This window comes from Heterodontus francisci, chromosome 7 (genome assembly GCF_036365525.1).
Source record: "Heterodontus francisci isolate sHetFra1 chromosome 7, sHetFra1.hap1, whole genome shotgun sequence".
NCBI lineage: Eukaryota > Metazoa > Chordata > Chondrichthyes > Heterodontiformes > Heterodontidae > Heterodontus > Heterodontus francisci.
This window is the reverse complement of record NC_090377.1, coordinates 78,530,205-78,552,995: the sequence shown is the minus strand read 5'-3', so window position 1 is coordinate 78,552,995 and position 22,791 is coordinate 78,530,205. Positions and strand designations below refer to the sequence as shown.

The 22,791-nt window shown below is 42.3% G+C and overlaps 1 protein-coding gene across 1 annotated transcript in view; it reads left to right on the top strand.

The window, feature by feature from the left end:
* The first annotated feature begins 570 nt into the window (after positions 1-570).
* The window catches only part of LOC137372100 (nuclear factor erythroid 2-related factor 2-like), a 38,349-nt gene continuing 16,128 nt past the window's right edge, over positions 571-22,791 (top strand). Inside the window, exon 1 of the mRNA XM_068035495.1 lies at positions 571-683. Within this exon, the coding sequence (XP_067891596.1) occupies positions 648-683 (36 nt within the window). The 5' untranslated portion in view covers positions 571-647. The remainder of the gene's footprint in view (positions 684-22,791) is intronic.

Sequence of the window (22,791 nt, the reverse complement as noted above, 5' to 3'; positions counted from 1 at the left end):
AAAGGCTTACGTGCAAATACATTGTAAGATTCTACTACAAATACTGTACAAGTATCAAACTTTCTGGCGGAAAGGCAGAGTTCGTTCATGTTATTCCGTATTTTAATTGGTAATATATCGTTTTATCCTTTGTATCTATAATTTTTATAATACGTGTAGATAGCTACACGTACACATAAAGTGTTTGCTCCGATGATATGGAACATGGTGAGCTGCTTTCCTTGTGATTATGAATGATCACTTTACAGGAGGAAATTCCGCTTGAGGTCGCTCAGAAATCCACATGTTCGACATCACAACCTGTTATTTAGCTCTATGTGTCATATTCATGTCCGAGCCTATATCGCTCCTTTACACACAATCAGACTGTGCCTGACAGGCTATGGTTGACAGAGCGGAAGACGGGACTGACGATGATTGACAGGCGGAAGGGTTGATTGATTGGCAGCATGGGACCGAATAGCAGAGATGGGGCGGGACCCAGTGAATGATTGACATGAGAAGCTGGCCTGTTGTTTGGGCCGGCAGGTTGTAGGCGGGGCGTGAGCCGAGTCCCGCGCTGTTCCGGGATCTGTGCGTCACAAGAGCTGGAAGAGTCAGGCCAGTTGCGCGTGATCTGTTATCCAGGAGAAAGTGGCGAGAGCGTGATGGAGATTGAGCGGCTACCGGTACAACAGCAGCAGGTACTGCCAACAGGAGCTGCAGGGTAAAGAGCAGGAAAGTTTCTGCATTTTAGAGGAATTACCGGAGACAGTGGGGTAGAAAACACTTGGCAAACGGAGACAAAGTAGTAAAGTTTCATAGTTTAGACTGATTGCGTGATACAGAACGTTGCCAATGGATAAGGCTAATTTGCATTAAATTGTACAGGTTCTTAAGACTAAAGTAGTTTGGGTGACTAGCTTGAGATTGGTGTTATTTCTTGCCTCCCCCCTCCCCGCCTTGTAATTTTGATCTTTGGAGTTGGTTTCCTCATCCATCCACTCCCACTACATATTTTCTGAGCTTGTTTGTTGGTGTGAAGCGAAACAGTGAAATATGGGCGTTCACCAAGAGCGTTATTTCCGATCCTGCGCCAAATTTATTGCAAATTGTGCAAAGTCATCCTAGTGTGTGAGTGGTAGTAAAGGAAGGTTATTTAAAAGGTTGTCTTCAAGGAGATTGCGGGCTGTAACCTGCTTCGCCTAATGATGGTAACGTTTAGCGTGTGGGTCGGTTCAGCGATCCCCATCTTGTGATTTCTCAGAAAGGTCGGTTGTCGTTTGACCCCTCGAGAAGGTTTCCAGCTGATTCCAGGATGTAATCTTGTCTCCGCCCACAGGCTTTTACTGTAACTGAACGACAGGTGAAAGATAGGCTTGTCTGCAAAGGTTTGATTCTTTATCGGCCGTTCAGCAAAAGTAGTGATAAGAAATTGTATTCGTTTCTCCTTTTAAATTCTCTCCCTCCCCCTTCCCAATAATCTGCCTATACCGAGTGTTCCTCCTTTACTTGCCCAGTATCCCCAGCTGGACTTTGCAATTTCGTCCGGATTTCATTCAATTTCATTGAGTGGTCAATGAGGAAAACAAAGAACAGGTATGGCTGGGCAGTGGGCCCAGGTAACATAAAACTAGCTGTTAACTTGTAGTTAGGGCTAAAATGTACTGAATAAAGAGTCAGGGGAATTTAAACAGTTTAAGAGGGTAGATTGGGGGAGAAAGCACTAAGAAAGGGAGCAGATGGCCATGGATAGAGTTGCACAGCTAGGGAGCTTATAGCCCAGGAGCCATCTTGAGTGAAAGGTGCTATAAAAGGTCTTCAAAAGAAGGAATTTTCCTCCACACGAGATCAGGGGGCAGGTTGTTCAACCTTGCCCATCTAAGAGCGAAGACCAAAGTACGGAAAGTCCTCATCAGGGAACTCCTCTTTGCTGACGATGCTGCTTTAACATCTCACACTGAAGAGTGCCTGCAGAGTCTCATCGACAGGTTTGCGGCTGCCTGCAACGAATTTGGCCTAACCGTCAGCCTCAAGAAAACGAACATCATGGGACAGGACGTCAGAAATGCTCCATCCATCAATATCGTCGACCATGCTCTGGAAGTGGTTCAAGAGTTCGCCTACCTAGGCTCAACTATCACCAGTAACCTGTCTCTCGATGCAGAAATCAACAAGCGCATGGGAAAGGCTTCCACTGCTATGTCCAGACTGGCCAAGAGAGTGTGGGAAAATGGCGCACTGACACGGAACACAAAAGTCCGAGTGTATCAAGCCTGTGTCCTCAGTACCTTGCTCTATGGCAGCGAGGCCTGGACAATGTATGTCAGCCAAGAGCGACATCTCAATTCATTCCATCTTCGCTGCCTCTGGAGAATCCTTGGCATCAGGTGGCAGGACCGTATCTCCAATGCAGAAGACCTCAAGGCGGCCAACATCCCCAGCTTATACACACTACAGAGTCAGCGGCGCTTGAGATGGTTTGGCCATGTGAGCCGCATGGAAGATGGCAGGATCCCCAAAGACACATTGTACAGCGAGCTCGCCACTGGTATCAGACCCACCGGCCGTCCATGTCTCCGCTTTAAAGACGTCTGCAAACGTGACATGAAGTCCTGTGACATTGGTCACAAGTCGTGGCAGTCAGTTGCCAGCGATCACCAGAGCTGGTGGGCAGCCATAAAGGCAGGGCTAAAGTGTGGCGAGTCGAAGAGACTTGGCAGTTGGCAGGAAAAAAGAGAGAAGCACAAGGGGAGAACCAACTGTGTAACAGCCCCGACAAACAATTTCTTCAGCACCTGTGGAAGAGTCTGTCACTCTAGAATTGGCCTTTATAGCCACTCCAGGTGCTGGTCCACAAACCACTGACCACCTCCTGGCGCTTACCCATTGTCTCTCGAGACAAGGAGGCCAAAGAAGAAGACGACGACTTGCCCAGTTATCACAATTCAATGAGCTGTCACGCGTATGTTGTATTCATGTTTGGCTAAGATTCCTGACCCTTAGTACGAGTTGCAGCGATTGTAGGGCAACATTTTTCTGGTAGTTAATGATTAATGTAGATGGGTTGACTGCTTTGCGTGATGGTATTGTGAAATATTTACTGCACGGTGAAGGTCATGAGCTACAGATTTTTAAATCTATTTTGATCAGGTAAGTAACGACCAACTCCCTGAATTTATTATACAAAGTGAAGAATGAAAGTGGACAAAACAGCAAAACGAACAATAAAAATGCTTAAAGAACAATAAATAAAAAGAGATATATTAGGATCCTCCCATTTCCTAACTGACAAGGAAATATTGTAATTTATCTGCTTCTGCCTTTTATTATTTTTGATCTTGTCGTTGGGAAGGTTCATATTTGTTCCAAGCTGCTGTTTTCAGGTACCTTTTGCTCAGTTTCTACTTTTAAACCTGAGGTCCGTAGCATGTTTGTGTAGGCGTCTGGCTCAGTGCTTTGGGTGTGATCTGTGTGGTTGTGTGTGTGTGTCTGGCTCAGTGGCTGGGTTGTTTACATGCAGGATGTTTTGAAGTATTTTTTCTCTTTTCAATCAGAAGGGTTTGTGCTGATCAAATCCTCTGCTCAGGTTGGACAATTTGGGAATATTAAAAATAAGTCAGTTCACTTGTCCTTTTAAAAACCAAATGCTGTTGCATATGCTTAGCAGAATCCAAGTCTTTTTGTGTACGCGTCCACCAACAATTTGCATTTGTAAAGTAGCTTTAATATAGTAAAATGTCCCAAGGCACTTCACAGGAGTGTTATTAAAACAAAATTTGACAGTCACATGAGCTATTAGACAACTGACCAAAAGTTTGGTCAAAGACATAAGTATTAAGGAGCATCTTAAAAGCATAGAGAGAGAGGGAGGTTTCGGGAGGGTACGTTCCATTATTGCTGCATGTGTGCAAAAGGCCATTTTGACGTATTTGAGTGGTGCACTAGTTTCTCAGTCATGTTGGCTGCTAGCTAAATATCAGCAGTCTATGACTGGACTCCAGCTGCTAAGGCAAGTAGCAGATAGTCAATGACACTAGTGTGCATTGAAAAGGAAAGAGGAGGGAAGGTAAATCTTGGTCTGTTGAGTTGCGATCCTGTTTGTATTTGTTACTAGTGGAGTGTATTATCAGATTTCTTGTCTGACATTCAGTCCTAAATGAGCTGAAATTTCCTCATAATTAAACTTTGGGAAGATTAAAGACATTGGCTTTGGCCCTAGCCACCAATTTCATTCCCCTCCTTGGCCACTGCCTCTGACTGAATTAAGCTCTTCGCCACTTTGGTGCCTTATTTGACCCTAATGTGGGCTTCCAACCTCAATGCTTTATATCACAAAGGCTACCCACTTTTATTGCCTCTCTCCATCACATCCTCAGCCCTCCTGCTGCTGAAACCCTCATTTAAAAAAAAAAAAAATTTTTTACCTCCAAACTTGACTATTCAAGTATTGGACACCAAGCTAAAGAAGGAGACATTGGGAAAGGTGGCTAAATGCTTGGTCAAAGAGCAGGGTTTTAAGAAGCTTCTTAAAGGAGAAGGGAGAGGTTTAAAGAGGGAATTCAAGAACATATAGCCTAGACAGTTAAAGGCACATCATCCCGCCAGAAGAAAGTGGGGAATGCACAAGAGGCCTAAGTTGGAGCAATGCAGAATTTTTGGGAGCTAAAGGGGACAAGGCAATAAAGCATTTAAAAACCAGGATGATTATTTTAATTTTGAGGCATGAAGGACCAGGATAAAATGTAGGTCAGTGAGCACAGGGATAATTGGTGAGTGGGACTTGAGGGATAGGATATAGGCTGCACAATTTGGTTGAGCTGAATTTTGTAGGGAATAGGAGATTGGCCAGGAGAGCATGGGAATAGTCATGTCTGGATATGACAAAGGCTAGATGAGGGGTTCATTAGAAGTACAAGGCAAAGTTAGGCCATAGGGTAATGTGTACACTTTTGGAACCCCATAGAGTATATAGCACATAAGCACCAGGTTGAGGCCAGGGCTGGGAAACTACAGAAATGAGGATAGACTTGAGATACTCCAACAGTTTCTATTTCAAATTTCCTCCTAACCTTCTAGTTTTTCATTGAGGGTTCTGATGGAGTGACTGGGGAAATGCTATTGGCTTTAGTTGGGGAACAAGCTACTGGGGGTTATCAGTTTAGAATTTTCACTGTGAGGAGAGGTCCCAAAGAAATTTCTTTGTGCAGAGATTGTTGGAACATGGTATGCTTTGCCACAGGGAATGTTTGAGGCAGAAACCATTGCAACTTTAAGGGAAAGTTGGATACATATTCAAAGCAGTGGAAGATAAAGGACTATAGGAATAGTTTTGGATTGCTCGAGCATAGGCTAGATGGGCTTAATGGCCCACTTCTGTGCTGTAAGCTTTTAATCACATTACAACAATGATTACATTTCAAAAGTATTTCATTGGCTGTAAAAGTGCTTTGCAACATTTTGAGGACATGGAAATAAAAGGTCACTGGGTTTGGGTGGGATGCATATTAATTTGCTGAGGGAAGTAAGGGTAGAAATGTGACATGGACTGTGGTCACAATCTTCCAACCCTACTTAGGAGATGAGAGAGATGTCAGAGGACTGCAAATGTTACAACATATTCAAAAAAAAAAGGAAAGGGATAAACATTGGCAGTTATAGGCCAATCGGCCTAATGCCAGGAGTGGACATTAATTTAGAACAAAATTAATTAGCACTTGGAAAAATATGGGTTAATAAATGAAAATCAGCACAGATTTGCTACATGCAAATCGTGTTTGACTAACTTCTTAGTGAAGGAATGCAAGAGAGTGGATAAGGATAGTGTGATTGATATCTGGATTTTTTTCAAAAGGTATTTGATAAAAGTACCACATAATAGACTTATTAGCAAAATTGAAGCCCATATGATTACAGGGCATTTGCTGTGTGGACACGTAATTGGCTAAGGGACAGAAAGCAGAGAGTAGTGCTGAATGATTGTTTTTCAGACTGGAAAGTGTGCCCTAGCATCCTCTAGGGTTAGGTGTTGGGTCTACTACTCCTTTTGATGCATATTAATGACCTGGAGTTGGGAATACAGGGCATAACTTTAAAGTTTGCAGATGACGCAAAACTTGGAAATATAGTAAATAGTGAGAAGGATAGTAACAGTCTTCAGGAGGACATGGCCAGACATGTAACAGATATAATTTAATGCTGTGAAGTGGTACATTTTGGTAAGAATAAGGAGAGGCATTATAAATTAAATAGTAGAATTTTAAAGGATGTTCAGGAACAGAGACCTGGGGTGTTACATATGTCTTTGAAAAGGGCAGAATAAGTTAAGAAGGCTGTTAAGGTATTCAAGATCTTTGGCTTTATAAATAGAGGGATAGAGTACAACAGCAAGGAAGTTATGCTAAACGTTTACAAAACACTGGTTAGGTCCAACTGGAGTGTTGTGGCCAATTCTGGGCACCACACTTTAGCAATGATGTCAAGATCTTAAAGGATGCAGATCAGATTTAATAGAACAGTTATGTGAAGCGACTAGAGAAACTGGAATTGTTTCCCTTTAGAGCAGCGAAGGTTAGGGGGAGATTTGATAGAGGTGTACAAAATCCTGAAGGGTTTATTAGAGGAAATAAGGAGAAACTGTTTCCTGCAATACAAGGATTGGTAACCAAAGGACACAAATTTAAGGTAGTTGACAGAAGAATCAGAGGAGACATACAGAAACATGTTTTGATGCAGCAAGTTGTGAACTGGAATGCACTGCCTGAAACAATGGTGGGAGTAGATTAAATAAGGGCGGCGCATTGGTTAGCACCGCAGCCTCACAGCTCCAGCGACCCGGGTTCAATTCTGGGTACTGCCTGTGTGGAGTTTGCAAGTTCTCCCTGTGTCTGCGTGGGTTTTCTCCAGGTGCTTCGGTTTCCTCCCACAGCCAAAAGACTTGCAGGTTGATAGGTAGATTGGTCATTATAAATTGCCCCTAGTATAGGTAGGTGGTAGGGAAATATAGGGACAGTTGGAGATGTAGTAGGAATATGGGATTAGTGTAGGATTAGTATAAATGGGTGGTTGATGGTTGGCACAGACTCGGTGGGCCGAAGGGCCTGTTTCAGTGCTGTATCTCTAAACTAAAACTAAACTTGCGAAAAGGAATTGGATAAATACTTAGAGGGACACAAGTGCTATGAGGCAAAAGTGGGGGGGCTGGGAATAAAAAGAGTTGGGACAGGCACCCCTTCTGTGCTGTATGATTGATTCTAATGTGGCTGAAGAAAGTAGTTCCCTTTCTGTATAAACACAACTGAGGAAGGGAGGGATACAGAGGACTTGGGAGCAGGCCATTCGGCCTATCGAGCCTGCTCCACCATTCAATACAATCATGGCTGATCCACTTCAATGCCTTTTTCCCACATTATCCCCATATCCTTTTATGTCATTGGTATTTAGAAATCTGTCAATCTCGGCTTTAAACATACTCAATGACTCAGCTTCCACAGCCCTCGGGTAGAGAATTCCAAAGATTCATAACCCTCTGAGTAAAGAAATTTCTCCTCATCTCTGTCCTAAGTGGCTTCCCCCTTATTTTGAAATTGTGTCCCCTGGTTCTAGACTCCCCAACCAGGGGAAACATCTTACTTGCATCTACCCTGTCTATCCCTTTTAAGTATTTTGTAAGTTTCAATGAGACCACCTCCCATTCTTTGAAACTCTAGAGAATACAAGCACAGTTTCCCCAATCTCTCTTAGGACAGTCCCGCTATCCTAGGAGAAAGTCTGGTGAACCTTCATTGCACTCCCTCTAAGGCAATAATATCCTTCCTAAGGTAAGGGGACCAAAACTGCACACGGTACCCCAGGTACAGTCTAACCAAGATTCTATATAATTGAAGAAAGACTTCACTACTCCTGTACTCAAATTCTCTTGCAATAAAGGCTAACATACAATTAGCCTTCCTAATTGCTTGCTGCACCTGCATGCTAGTTTTTAAGAGACTTATTGACGAGGACACCCAAGTCCCTTTGTACATCTACACTGTCTAATCTCTTAACCTTTAAGAAATACTCTGCACATCTATTCCTCCTACCAAAATGGATAACCTCACCCATTTGTCCACATTATATTCTATCTGCTACGTTCTTGCCCACTCACAAAGTCTGTCCAAATCCCCTCGAAGCCACTTTGCATCTTCCTCACAACACGCATTCCCACCTAATTTTGCGTCATCTGCAAACTTGGAAATATTACATTTGGTCCCCACATCCAAATCATTTTAATATGTTATATATATATTGTGAACAGCTGGGGCCCAAGTACTGATCCTTGTGGTACCCCCACTAGTCACAACCTGCCAATCCAAGAATGACCCATTTATTCCCAATCTCTGCTTTCTGTCTGTTAGCCAATCCTTAATCCATGCCAGTATATTACCTCCTATCCCATGTGTGCTTGAATTTTGCTAACCAACCTCCTGTGGGGGACTTCATCGAAAGCCTTCTGAAAATCCAAATATACCAAGTCCACCAACTCCCCTTTATCCATTCTGTTGGTAACATCCTCAAAAAACTCCAACAGGTTCGTCAAACGTGTTTTCACATTCATAAATCCATGTTGGCAATCCCCAATCAGATCATTATTATCCAAGTGTCTATTTAGCACATCCTTTAGAATCTATTCTAACATTTTCCCACTACTGATGTAAAGCTAGCAGGTCTGTAGTTCCCTGTTTTCTCTCTCTCCCTCCCTTCTTAAATAGTGGGGTGACATTTGCTACCTTCCAATCTGTAGAATTTTGGAAGATCACTAATGCTTCCGCTATCTCCATAGCTACCTCTTCCAACACTCTGGGATGTAGAATATCAGGTCCTGGGGACTTATCAACCTTCAGCTCCATTAATTTCTCCAATACAACCTTCTTACTAATTTCCTTCAATTCCTCATTCTCCCTAATCCCTTGGATCTCTAATATAAAAACAAAATACTGCGGATGCTGGAAATCTGAAATAAAAACAAGAAATGCTGGAACCACTCAGCAGGTCTGGCAGCATCTGTGGAAAGAGAAGCAGAGCCAACGCTTCGGGTCCGTGACCCTTCATCGGAACTGAATCTCTACTTCAGGGAGATTTCTTGTATCTTCCTCAGTGAAGACAGACACAAAGTAATCATTTAGCTTCTCTGCCATTTCTCTATTCCCCATTATAAATTCTCTTGACTCTGCTTGTAATGGACCCACATTTGTCTTAGCCAAACATTTCCTTTTTACGTATCTATAGAAGCTTTTACAGTCGTTTTTATGTTTTTTGCTAGTTTACACTCATATTCTATTCTCCCTTCCTTTCAGTTTCTTGACCCTCCTTTGCTGTATTCTAAAATCCTCCCAATCCTCAGGTTTACAACTATTTCTGGCAACTTTATAGGCTTTTTCTTTTAATCTTATGCAATCCTTAACTTCCTTTGTTCACCACGGTTGACTGCCTTTACTTTTGGGGTTTTTGTGCCTTGAAGCAATGTATAGTTGCTGTAAACTATGTAATAATTCTTTAAAGACTATCCATTGCCTATGCACTCACTGTCATACCTTTTAATGTATTTTCCCAATCCACCTCAGCCAATTTGCCCCTCATACCTTCATAATTTCCTTTGTTTAAATTTAACACCCTGACTTCAGATTGAACTACATCATTTTCAAACATAATGTAAAATTCTATCATTTAATGGTCACTCATCCCTAAAGGTTATTTTACAACAAGATTGTTAATTAACCCTTTTTCATTGCATAATACTAGATCTAAACTAGCCAGTTCTCTAGTCGGTTCCTCAACATACTGTTCTGGAAAACCATCCCTAACACACTCCAGAAACTCGTCCTCCAAAGCATTAGTGCTCATTAGATTTACCCAGTCTATGTGCAGATTGAAGTTATCCATAATTACTCTATTACCCATGCTACGTGCTTCTCTAATCTGCTGATTAATATCATGCCCCACACTAACCACTATTGTTTGGTAGCCTATAAATAACTCCTACCAATGTTTGCTGCCCCTTGCTGTTTCTTCGCTCCACCCAAACAGATTCCATATTTTGTTCTTCTGATCTGAGATCCTTCTTTATTAATGTACTGATCCCATTCCTTATTATCAGTGTAACGCTGCCACCTTTTCCTTTTTTCCTGTCCTTCCTAAATGTTGAATATCTTTGAATTCAGTTCCCAGTCTTGGTCACCCTGTAGCCACGTTTCCGTAATGACATTTAGATCATACCCATTTACCTCTATTTGTGCCTTTAAATCATCTACCTTGTTGCGAATGCTGCGTGCATTCAGGTAGAGTGCCCTTTACCTTGTCGCCTTGACTTTTCTACCTCCTGTTACCAGCTTTACTTCCTTCCAATTTAAGCTACCCCTCAGGTACCCATCCCCCTGACAAGCTAGTTTAAACCCTCCCCAACAGCACTAGCAAATCTCCCTGCAAGGATATTTGTTCTGGTCCTGTTAAGATGTATCCCATTCATCTTGTACAGGTCCCACCTGCCCCAGAACAGGTCCCAATGCCTCAGAAATCTGATTCCCTCCCTTCTACACCAATTCTCCAGCCATGTGTTCAATCGATCAATCCTCCTATTCCTATGCTCACTAACACGTGGCACTGGGAGTAATCCTGAGGTCCTGCTTTTTAATTTCCTTCCTAACTCCCTAAAGTCTGTTTTCAGGACCTCATACCCTTCCTACCTATGGCATTGGTACGAGTGTGGACCACAACCTCTGGCTGTTCACCCTCCCCCAGAAGGATGTCCTGCAGCCACTCCGTGACATCCTTGACCCAGGCACCAGGGAGACAACATACCATCCTGGAGTCATGTTTACTGCCGCAGAAATACTTGTCTGATCCCCTGACTGTTGAATCCCCTATCGCTATTGCTCTTCTGCTCTTCCCTTTCTGTGAAGCTGAGCCACCAGTGGTGCCATGGACTTTGCTCTGGCTGCACTCCTCTAAGGAATCACCACTCTCACCAGTATCCAAAATGGAACGATTAGCAAGCAAGATACACTCGGGACTCCTGCACTGCCTGCCTGGTTCTCCTAGACTGCCTGGCAGTCACCCATTCCCTCTCTGCCTGCATGTTCCTAACCTGCAGTGTGACCACCTCCCTAAACAAGCTATCCACGTAGCCCTCTGCCTCATGGATGCAGAACAATGACTCCAGCCACCACTCAGGTTCCGAAACCCAGAGATCAAGCTTCTGCAGCCGCTGACATTTTCTGCAGATGCGTTCGTCTAGGATACGTGGTGCATCTATGACTTCCCAGATACCACAGGATGTACATTCCACTTGGCCGAGCTGACCAGCCATACCGTAACTTTAAAAAGTATTTATTACAGTTAGAATTATAATAATTTACCAGTTACTCACCAATTAGCTTCTTGCCCTGTACCAAAGAGTAAGGCAGCTGCTGAAGCCTGAAAAAAGGTAGAAAAAGGAAGGAGCCCCTCCCTCACTGAATTTCCTCCCGCAACAACGCACGCTTTACACTCTGTTCAATCAAAGTAGCTCTCAGTGCAGACAAATTAATTTTTTCTTAATTTCTTGGTCCCCGAACTCCCTCACTTACCAAACTCCCTTCACACTCTGTGCCTCCAGCAACACTCTGCAGACTCTAAAGAGAGTTGTCATTGAAAAGGAAAATATTAATGGTAAACAAAAGCAAGAATTACATGAGATCTGCTGGTCCAAAAATGACTCGAGATCTGAAGAAAGGTGTATATCAGAAATGCTACTCATCTGTACTCTTCACTGATACTGACCAATGTGTTTTTAGCATTTCTGTTTGCTTCAGATTTCCACCTGCTGCAAATTTTACTTTTCTTGCCTCAGAAAGTAGTCAACCACAAATGAGATATTAAAATTTCTATTTAGAAAGATATACCCTTCAATTTTCAAGTATATGTAAAACTGTTCTTGTACTATCTTTTGACATGATTCATATTGTCATCCTGTTTTGATGTTTGAAGTTGCTGATTTTAAAATAATTATCTTAAACTTTGAACTCCAGGGAAAATCTTTGTACTAAATCTGCATGTGACGTGTCAGTTATTACCATCCTCCCTATAAATACCTCTGTTTGATCTTGATGATGTCTTCAAAAAATGCAGTAGAAAAAAAATTTAAAAATTGAACACAATCTCTCTAAATTTGGCAAACTGAGGATCTGCTGGTGATCAATGGAATCTGTAACTTGTGAAAAGATGTTTGATATGACGGCAATATGCTGGTATATTAATAACCATGTACAATGCATGGTCAAGGTTGATTCTTTTTATAGAAAAATGGTATGGTAGGAGCTAAACCTGTCAAGGTTATTAGACACTTTTATGTATTTGAACTGTTGCATACAACAAGATTGCACTGTACAATATGAACTTTCACCTACAGAGTTAGTGATGGCTGAGCAGGTATCAGGTTATGCAATTTAATTACATGGATGGTTTGGCCCTATGAACAATGCTGCTTCTGTTGAATGAGTTTCTGTACCAATTTCCTGTGGTGTTGCTCTTCTAAAAATAAATTAATAAGTGTCAGCTTATACTTGTCCTTTTTATATTATGAAAAAGGTATTCGGCAGAGCTTTGACATTCTTCAAATTATCTATTTCAATAATAAAATCACTATGTTCAAAAATTGGGATAGTGGAAGCTAAATGTTTCTGTTCAAAGCTAATTGTAAATGACATCTGTTAGATTATACCAGCTACCAGTTTGTTCCTACTGTCTCCCTACATTGGCTGTGAAGTGCTTTGGGATGTCTAGTTCATGCTGGAAATACTCAGCAGGTCAGGCATTGGCTGTTATGAACGCTGGACCTTGTAACATGATTATGTTTTAAAAATTGTGATTTAAAAAAAAAAAAAAGTTCAAGATGGAGTCCAGAAGGTCGGGTGACCGTACTTCCATTTTGTGTAAGGTTGCCAGGACAACACCGAACACAGATCAAAGACTTTCTCTGAAAAACAGAGAAGGCAGAGCTAACGCCTGAAGAACAATGGGTTTCGTCCTCCATACTTTTGGGTGGTAAAACAAGGACACAGTAATTCAGAATATGTAAATGTACCAGGCAGCTGTTGGCACCTGGGAACAATGGAAAGGCCCAAGTGGCTTTGTGAAATCAGACTTCTGGACTCTGCATTTTTGGAACGATACAATGAGCTATTGACTTCTAAGTCCAGATAAATTTAACAGACTTTCTGAAGGCAGTAAGAGAAGAAGCCAACGTTTGTGGCCTCAAGGCAGGCTGGAAGAAGGGAACTCAGTGGTTGTAGCCTCACAGCAGACTGTAAGAGGAAAGCAGCGGTGGCGGCCTTGAAAGAGAGAAGAGACACCTGTTCTCTGAAGTCTGTTACAGTAAAAGGCTGTGAAGACTTGAACCTGTTTTAAAAGTCAAAGCTTGCAGTGGAGGACCAGCAGGATCACCAGGAAATCTCTTATTCACGGACATCCAAGTTGGACGTGCTTGAAGAAGTGAGTGAAGAGATCACTGATTTTTGAAATAGTCTGGGAGGTCCAACCCATTGCAACTGGGAGGAGTTTGGGACTTTTAATTGCAAAGGATTTCGCCATCTATTAGGACTGTAATGTAGAAGTGTGGTATGAAGTTTTCAAGTACTTTAATAAGTAAATGCCTCTCTTTTGTAATTGGGTTATCAGCTACTTAGAAAGTACTATTCAGTTAATTGGGGATGTCTTATTTGTTATAAACTTAAAATGTGAAATTTTGTCAAGTAATTCTTTAAATTGGTCTGAGGCTTCATACCTCGTATTTTCATATTGGTAGTCTCACTGAGTTCATAACATTGGCTGTGAAGCACTCTGGGATGTCCTGAATTTTTTAAAGTTCCTGCTGGAAACACTCAGCAGGTCAGGCAGCATTATGGAGAGAAAAACAGAGTTAACATTTCAGGTCTGTGACCTTTCATCACTAGGCAGTTCTGGTTGAAGATGGATGCTCATGCTTCAGCATTGTTTTGTGTGCTGGGCTCAGCCATCATTGAGGATGGGGATGGGATGTTCATGGAGCCTTATCCTCCTGTTTAATTGTCCACTGCCATTCACAGCTGGGTGTAGCAGGAGTGCAGAATTCTGATCTGGTCTGTTGGTTGTGGAATCACTTAGCGCTGTCTATAGAATGTTGCTTTCGCTGTTTAGTATGCATTTAATCCTGTGTTGTAGCTTCACCGGTTGGGCATCTCATTTTCAGGTATGCCTGGTGCTGTTCCTGACGTGCTCTCCTACACTCCTCATTGAACTAGGGTTGGTCTCCTAGTTTAATGGTAGTGTGAGTGATTTGCTGGGCCATGAGGTTATAGAACATAGTGGAATACAGTTCTTTTGTTGGCCCACAGCGCTTTATGGATGCCCAGAGCGTCCACCATCTGAAAATAGGACTTTGTCTCCAAGGACTGAGGTGATCACTCCTACCAATACTGTCACGGACAGATGCATCTGCAGCAGGTAGATTGGTGAGAACAAGGTGAAGTAGTTTTTTTCCCTTGTGTTGGTTTTTATCACCCCGTGCCACAGGCCCAGTTGGGCAGATTTGTCCTTCTGGCTTAGTCAGTAGTGGTGCTACTAAGCTATTTGGTGATAGACATTGAAGTCTCCCACCCAGAGTATGTTCTGTGCCCTTGCTACCCTCAGTGCTGCTTCAGTGATGCATCAACTGAGGAAGGGCGGTAGGTGGTAACCAACAGGAGGTTTCCTTTTCCATGTTTGACCTTATGCTATGGGTCTTTGTGGGCCCAAAGTCAATGTTGAGAACACCAGGGCTGCTCTTGTGTACAGTGTACCGCTACCTCTGGTGGGTCTGTTCTGCCTATGGGACATGACATAGCCAGGAATCACGGAGGAGTCTGTGATGTTGGCTGATGGTTGTTAAGTAGTTTTTTTCTTTAAAAGCAAAATACTGCAGATGCTGGAAATATTCAGGTCTGGCAGGATCTGTGGAGAGAGAAGCAGAATTAACGTTTCAGGTCAGTGACCCTTCTTCAGAACTGACCTGAAATGTTAGCTCTGCTTCTCTCTCTACAGATGCTGCCAGACCTGCTAAGTATTTCCAGCATTTCTTGTTTTTATTTCTTTTCTTTGTTTCTCAACTATTTCAATTTATACTCATGAGCTCAAAGAATGCTTATTTTATGGAGTTTTTTTTTTTAAAAAGCTCTACTAACCACCAGCTGCTAAGAAGCCTGCAGGAACATTCTGCATATACCATTTCATGAGATATTGTGCCTACATGTTCTGTAAATCTCCTGTATTATCGTAAATCTGTAATAAAAGTGAAGAGCAGAGCTGCAGTCGGCTGCAGGTTATTCTTGTGATATGCTTAATCTGTAAGAAGCTTTTCCAGTTCATGGAGGGAGGCATACAGTTCTTGTCTGGGGTTAGGAAGTGAAGTGACAGTAGAGATAAGAATCCAGTGTTTGCATTTCTTGCTGTTGAAGTGAGCTTAATTATTAGCAGAGCTCTTTACAGCTGACTTAATCGAACATAAATGGAAAATACTCAACTGTCTTGAGTTTTATTCCTGTTTTCTTCCCACTGAAGCTATTGATCATTTTCTACCAAGCAAACATTTAGGATTAAGGATAGAAGTGAGGTTTATTGAAACAAGTTATGTATAATTAGAGAGAACTCCAGAAGCAGGTGGTGCGTTGCAACACTGTAGTGACCATATTGACACTTAGTCATCCCTTACTTGAGGGACGTAGTTGCATTGGAGGCAGTTCAGAGGAGGTTCACTAAATTGATTCCAGAGATGAGGGGTTTATGAAGAGAGATTGAGCAGTTTAGGCCTTTACTGTCTAGATTTTAGAAGAATGAGAGGAGATCTAATTGAGGACATTAAGATGATTAAGGGGATTGACAAAATAGATGTTGAGAGGATGTTTCTCTCAGTAGGGCAATCTAGAACAAGAGGTCGTAGTTTTAGGATAAGGGGTAGCAGATTTAAAACAGATGAGAAATTACTTCTCTCAAAGGGTCGTGAGTCTATGGAATTCACTACCCCAAAGTGCGGTGGATGCCGGGACATTGAGTAAATTTGAGGGGATAAACAGATTTTTAGAGTCATAGAGATACAGCACCGAAACAGGCCCTTCGGTCCACCGAGTCTGCACCGACCATCAACCACCCATTTATACTAATCCTACATGAATCCCATTTTCCCCCTCACATCCCCACCTTCCCTCAATTCTCCTACCACCTTCCTACACTAGGGGCAATTTTTATAATGGCCAATTTACCTATCAACCCGCAAGTCTTTGGCATGTGGGAGGAAACCAGAACACCCGGAGGAAACCCACGCGGTCACAGGGAGAACTTGCAAACTCCACACAGGCAGTACCCAGAACTGAACCCGGGTCGCTGGAGCTGTGAGACTGCGGTGCTAGCCACTGTGCTGCCCTAATTTTTAATTAAAGGTTTGAAGAGTTATGGAGAATGGGCGGGAAAGTGGAGTTGAGGCCGAGATGAGAATAGCCGTGATCGTATTGAATGGCGGAGCAGGCTCGAGGGGCTGCATCGCCTACTCCTGCGCTTATGTTCTTAAGCAGGATGCTTACTCAGTTTGCTATACACAGACCACATGCCTCTAAGCTTTATTAGAGTTGGACCATGTCTGTGTTTTAATATGTAGTTCAGGTGGTAAAATTCAACTTCAGTGAGGATTCAGAAAGGATGGTAGAAGATCCTGTTACACATCCCATCTTATTTATTCCTTTCCTTTGACTTCGACAGGGCGGAAAATTGGGTGGCGTACACAGCGGGTTGTCAATCTACTATCTCCTGTTTCATGTCCCCACTGAAATTGAATTTTGCACCCTACATCTTTATTTCTTTTTGCTAACTGGTTTGTTCTGTTGGTACAATGACATCTCAGTTTCTAAAAACCAGCTGTAGCATTACTGTTCTTAACTGGTCAAATGTCTATCGTTTTGAGTGTTTGGTGAAGAAATGCCAGAATGATTAATTGCTTTAATAAATGTCTGATCGCACAATGAGTGTAGCAGATTGCAGTGCATTGTAGAGGAGGACTCTTTTTTTTTATCCTGTGGTTTTGTAAACATGAAACCTCTAGGGTTTTTTATTCTTTCACGAGATGTGGGTGTCGCTGGCTAGGCCATCATTTATTGCCCATCCCTAATTGCCCTTGAGAGGTGGTGGTGAGCTATTGTCTAGAGCCACTGCAGTCCATGTGTTGTAGGTACACCAACAGTGTTGTTCGGAAGAGAGTTCCAGGATTTTGACACAGCAACAGTGAAGGAATGGTGATCTAGTTCCAAGTCAAGATGGTGTGTGGCTTGGAGAGGAGCTTGCACATGTGGTGTTCCCATGCATCTGCTATTCTTATCCTTCTAGATGTTTGCAGGTTATCTTGGAGATGCATATAACCATGTGAGGATTACTGTTACATAAGTTTAAAATTCTAGTTAAACCTGAATCTATTTGATTTTAGAGTGAAATGGACAGCTACATTTATGTAATATCCAAGAACACAAATATGAGCAGGAGTAGACTATATGACCCATCGAGCCTGCTCAGCCATTCAATACGATCATGGCTGATCTTGGGCTTTAAGTCCCCTTTCCCACCTCCTCACCATATGCCTTGATTCCAAGACCAAAATTCTATCTATCAGCATAGTTTAATATACAGCAACAACTTGCATTTATATTGCACTTTTAACATAGTAAAACGTCCCAAGGTGCTTCGCAGGAGCAATTATCAAAAAGAAATTAACACCAAGTCACATGAGATATTAGGACAGGTGACCTACAGCTTGGTCAAAGCTAGGTTTTCAGGAGCATCTCAAAGGAGGAAAGAGAGACACAGTTTGGGGAGGAAATTCCAGAGCTTAGAGTGTAGGCAGCTGAACGCATGGCTGCTAATGGTGGAACGAAGAAAATCAGCAATGTGCAAGAAGCCAGAAGTGGAGGAGCGCAGATATGAGGTTTGTGGGGCTGGAGGAAATTAGAGATAGGGAAAGGGTGAGGACATGGAGGGATTTGAAAACCAGGAGGAATATGTTAAAATAGAAGCATTGCCAGGCCAGGAGTCAGTGTAGGTCAACGAGCAAAGCATTAGTGGGTGAACAGGACTTGGTTCAATTTAGGATACAGGCAACAGAATTTTGAATAACCAAGTTTACAGAAGATGCAATGTGAGAGGCTAGCCAGGATAGCATTGGGAACAGTTGCGTCCAGGTGTAACAAGGCATAGATGAAGGTTTTAGTAGCATTTGAAATGAGACAAGGGCAGATGCTGGCAGTGTTACAGAAGTGGAAGTAGTCTGTCTTGGTGATGATCAGAATATGGGGTTGGAAGCTCAGCTCAGTGTAAACTAGGATGTCAAAGTTACTAACAGCCTGGTTCAGTCTGGCACAGATGCCAGGGAGTGGGATGGAGTCGGTGGCTATGGAACAGAATTTGTGGCAATGACTTCTGTATTCCCAATATTTAATTGGAGGAAATTTCTGCTCGTGTAATACTGGATGTTGGACAAGCAGCGTGACAAATCTGAGGCAGTAGAATGGTCAAGAAATAGTGCTGAGTAAGGCCGAGTGTTGTCAACATACATGTGGACCTTGATGTGTTTTTGGATGATATTGCTGAGGGCAACATTTCGATGTGAAATAAAAGGAATCCAAGCATATATTCAATAAATTTTGTCAAAGGCGGCACTTGTGATCCATGATAAACAAGGAAATTAATGCCAATGTATTGTAAGCTTATGAGTGTTTTAAAAAAAATGTTTAACCTCTTGTGAGCTGTTTTCTGTCGTACTTTACAATTTTGCTGTGTCTTAGCACTTCTGTTTACCCATAAATAATCCTGACTACTAGCTTTAGTCTGTAAATTGGGCTGATTGCAAGGTATTTTTCATATTTAGAGTCAGGAATTTGGTCACCATACATGAACTTCAGTGGTCATTGTAACAATTATAGCAGGGCATTACTGATCTTGGGTATGCTATTTCAGACATGGTACGTTTGGGGTGCAGATTTTGAATCCACTTTTTCATCATGAAAATGCAATAGAAGTATTGGGACAGAAACAGAAATTTAATAATCTAATGAATTTGAAGAAATAGACTGGAATTCTTTGCTGTAGAGCGGAATGTCTCTGCCAATTTTTCTCTGCCTTTCCATCCTCCCCGTTTTCCTGTAGATGTTGACAGCTTGATGGAACACACTTCCATAGATGGTGATCATCTTCCATGAAGAATGATCACTTTGTGGTCAGGTAATCTTGAGTCTAGACAGTTCAAATTCATATTCTTTCCAACAGATATTATTGGATAGTGATCAGAAGTGGGAAACCTGTCTGATTTTCCCTGCTTTAAGGTTTGAACCCAATTGTAGCATCCTTCTCACTTGGGACAGACTGCAGATGGATCCTGGGACCTGAAAACTGGCTTGGATACAAACTAGTTATTATTTGAACCACTGGGGGAACTCCAAATAGGTTTAACTTGTTTTCTGACTGCTGGATTAAAAGTACTTCACTTATGGAAGTGTAGCCTCTGCCTTTTATTCTTGTATATTCATTGTAAATACAGCAGCTAAAAATGTATCCAGTCTTGTCACAGATGTTTGGCACTTCACTGGGTGACATGAGATACTATACAGCAAAAAATTAAATTGTGGCTAATTGCTTTCCTCTTTGTAGATGTTGACACATAAGTCACAAATAGCAAACCATCTAAACTGTGCTAAAACAGAAAATGTCTATTTAAATTCAATAATTACATTTGAGTGTTTGCTGCTGCCTGCAGATAAAACTTTTTAAAATCTGCTGTAGATACACCACTTGGCCTGAGATGGTATATTGCTCCTCTAAGTATCTGAGCATATTGCTATTGTGCGAGTTGACCCACACTGCTCAGTATCCACTTGTACAGTGGCACAATCCAGGGAGGTAACAAAGTGCCCCTGTTACCTGAATGTTTTAATTCATTCTTGGGATGTGGGCGTCTCTAGCTAGGACAGCATTTATTGCCCATTCCTAATTGCCCTTGAGAAGCTGGTGGTGAGCTGCCTTCTTGAACCGCTGCAGTCCATGTGAGGTAGGTACACCCATAGTGCTGTTAGGAAGGGAGTTTCAGGATTTTGACCCAGTGACAGTGAAGGAACAGTGATGTAGTTCCAAGTCAGGATGGTCTGTGATTTGGAGGGGAACTTGCAGGTGGTGGTGTTCCCATGCATTTGCTGCCCTTGTCCTTCTAGTTGGCAGAGGTTGTGGGTTTGGAAGGTGCTGTCTAAGGTGCCTTGGTGCGTTATAGCCGTGCATCTTTTAGATGGTACACACTGCTGCCACTGTGTGCCGGTGGTGGTGGCAGTGAATGTTTGTGGATGGGGTGCCAATAAAGCAGGCTGCTTTGTCCTGGATAGTGTCGAGCTTCTTGAGTGTTGGAGCTGCACCCATCCAGGCAAGTGGAGAGTATTCCATCACACTCCTGACTTGTGCCTAGTAGATGGTGGACAGGCTTTGGGGAGTCAGGTGGTGAGTTACTCACCGCAGGATTCCTAACCTCTGACCTGTTCTTGTAGCCACGGTATTTATATGGCTACTCCAGTTCAGTTTCTGGTCAATGGTAGCCCCTGGAATGTTGATAGTGGGGGTTTCAGCGATGGTAATGCCATTGAATGTCAAGCGGAGATGGTTAGATTCTCTCTTGTTGGAGATGGTCATTGCCTGGCACTTGTGTGGTGCGATTGTTACTTGCCACTTTTCAGCCTAAGCCTGGATATTGTCCAGGTCTTGCTGCATTTCTACACGGACTGCTTCAGTATCTGAGGAGTCGCAAATGGTGCTGACATTGTGCAATCATCAGCGAACATCCCCACTTCTGACCTTTTATGATTGAAGGAAAGTCATTGATGAAGCAGCTGAAGATGGTTGGGTCCAGGACACGACCCAGAGGAACTCCTGCAGTGATGTCCTGGAGCTCAGATGATTGACCTTCAACAACCACAACCATCTTCCTTTGCGCTAGGTATGACTCCAGCCAGCGGAGAGTTTTCTCCCGATTCCCATTGACTTCAGTTTTGCTAGGGCTCCTTGATTCCTTACTCTGTCAAATGCTGTCTTGATGTCGAGGGCAGTCACTCTCACCTCACCTCGTGAGTTCAGCTCTTTTGTCCATGTTTGAACCAAGGCTGTAATGTAGTCAGGAGCTGAGTGGCCCTGGCAGAACCCAAACTGAGCATCACTGAGCAGATTATTGCTAAGCAAATGCCGCTTGATGGCACTGTTGATGACCCCTTCCATCATTTTACTGATGATTGAGAGTAGACTGATGGGGCAGTAATTGGCCGGGTTGGACTTGTGTACAGGACATACCTGGGCAATTTTCCATATTGCCGGATAGATGCCAGTGTTGTAGCTGTACTGGAACAACTTGGCTAGGGGCGCGGCATGTTCTGGAGCACAGGTCTTCAGTACTATTGCTGGAATATTGTCAGGGCCCATAGCCTTTGCAGCCTTTGAATGAGAGATTTGTGTCTTTTGCATATTTATCTCGTGAACTGAGTAAACATAGGTCAAATCAGGCCAGACTTGAATCGTTGAAGTGCTTTATTTTACAATAAGATAACATACAGAATAGCTGTACCACACGCAATTAATTTAATACAAGCAATTTATCTGTACCTGTTGATACAAAATAAAGAATACATATTGCGTCATGTCAGTGGATCATCCTTAACTGAGAATGTGGCTTCTATCTCCCTGTGAACATTTTTAAGTACTTTGCCTCAATGAAAACCCTCACAGCTTTCCCTTTGGCAAACTTGACTACCCTCAGTCTTCCTGTTCCAAAAAGTCTCTCTCCTCTCCTGGCTTTTATTTATTTTTTACTGAAGAGTGGAATCATCCTTGCTGAGTTTGAATGAAAAATTGTTGCTGCAATATTGTCTGATTACTAGAATGTTATTTTTTTTTTGCCTTTATCATGTTGGTTCAGACTCCGTTTGAAATCTAATCTGCATTTCCCAGCCCTACTGTCCTATGCTCTTAACCCCCTGACTAAGGTCCTATTTGGGATAGGTTTTCGGATTTCAGACTAATTGTTAATATTCAGGACTGTAACAAACTATGTAAATAGTTTGGGAGATGATGTTTGTACCCAGACTGCACTGAAACAATTGTAGTTCTCAATTTGAAGAATTGTAAAATTGCAATGGATAGAATCAGTTTGAGTACATAGTGAGTATAAAGATCTATCTTGTAAATATAATCTAGTATGTCCTACTGATTTATGTTTAAATTCTAATAGCATCTGCCCTAATATCTCCTTGTGTGGCACAGTGTCAACTTTTGTTTGACAATACTCCTTTGAAGTGCTCTGGGACATTTTACTATTTTAAGGGTGCTATATAAATACAAGTTTTTGACACACAATTATTCAGGGCTATGAGAATTAAAGGCCTGCTCAGGTCTGAAAATGAGACCCAAACTATTTACATAGTTTGTTACAGTCCTGAATATTAACAATTAGGTTTTCGGATTTCTAACTATCCCAAATAGGACCTTAGTTAGGGGGTTAAGAGCACAGGACAGTAGGGCTGGGAAATGCAGATTAGATTTCAAACGGAGTCTGAACCAACATGATAAAGGCAAAAGAAAATTAACATTCTAGTAATCAGACAATATTGCAGCAACAATTTTTCATTCAAACTCAGCAAGGATGATTCCACTCTTCAGTAAAAAAAAATAAAAGCCAGGAGAGGAGAGAGACTTTTTCGAACAGGAAGACTGAGGGTAGTCAAG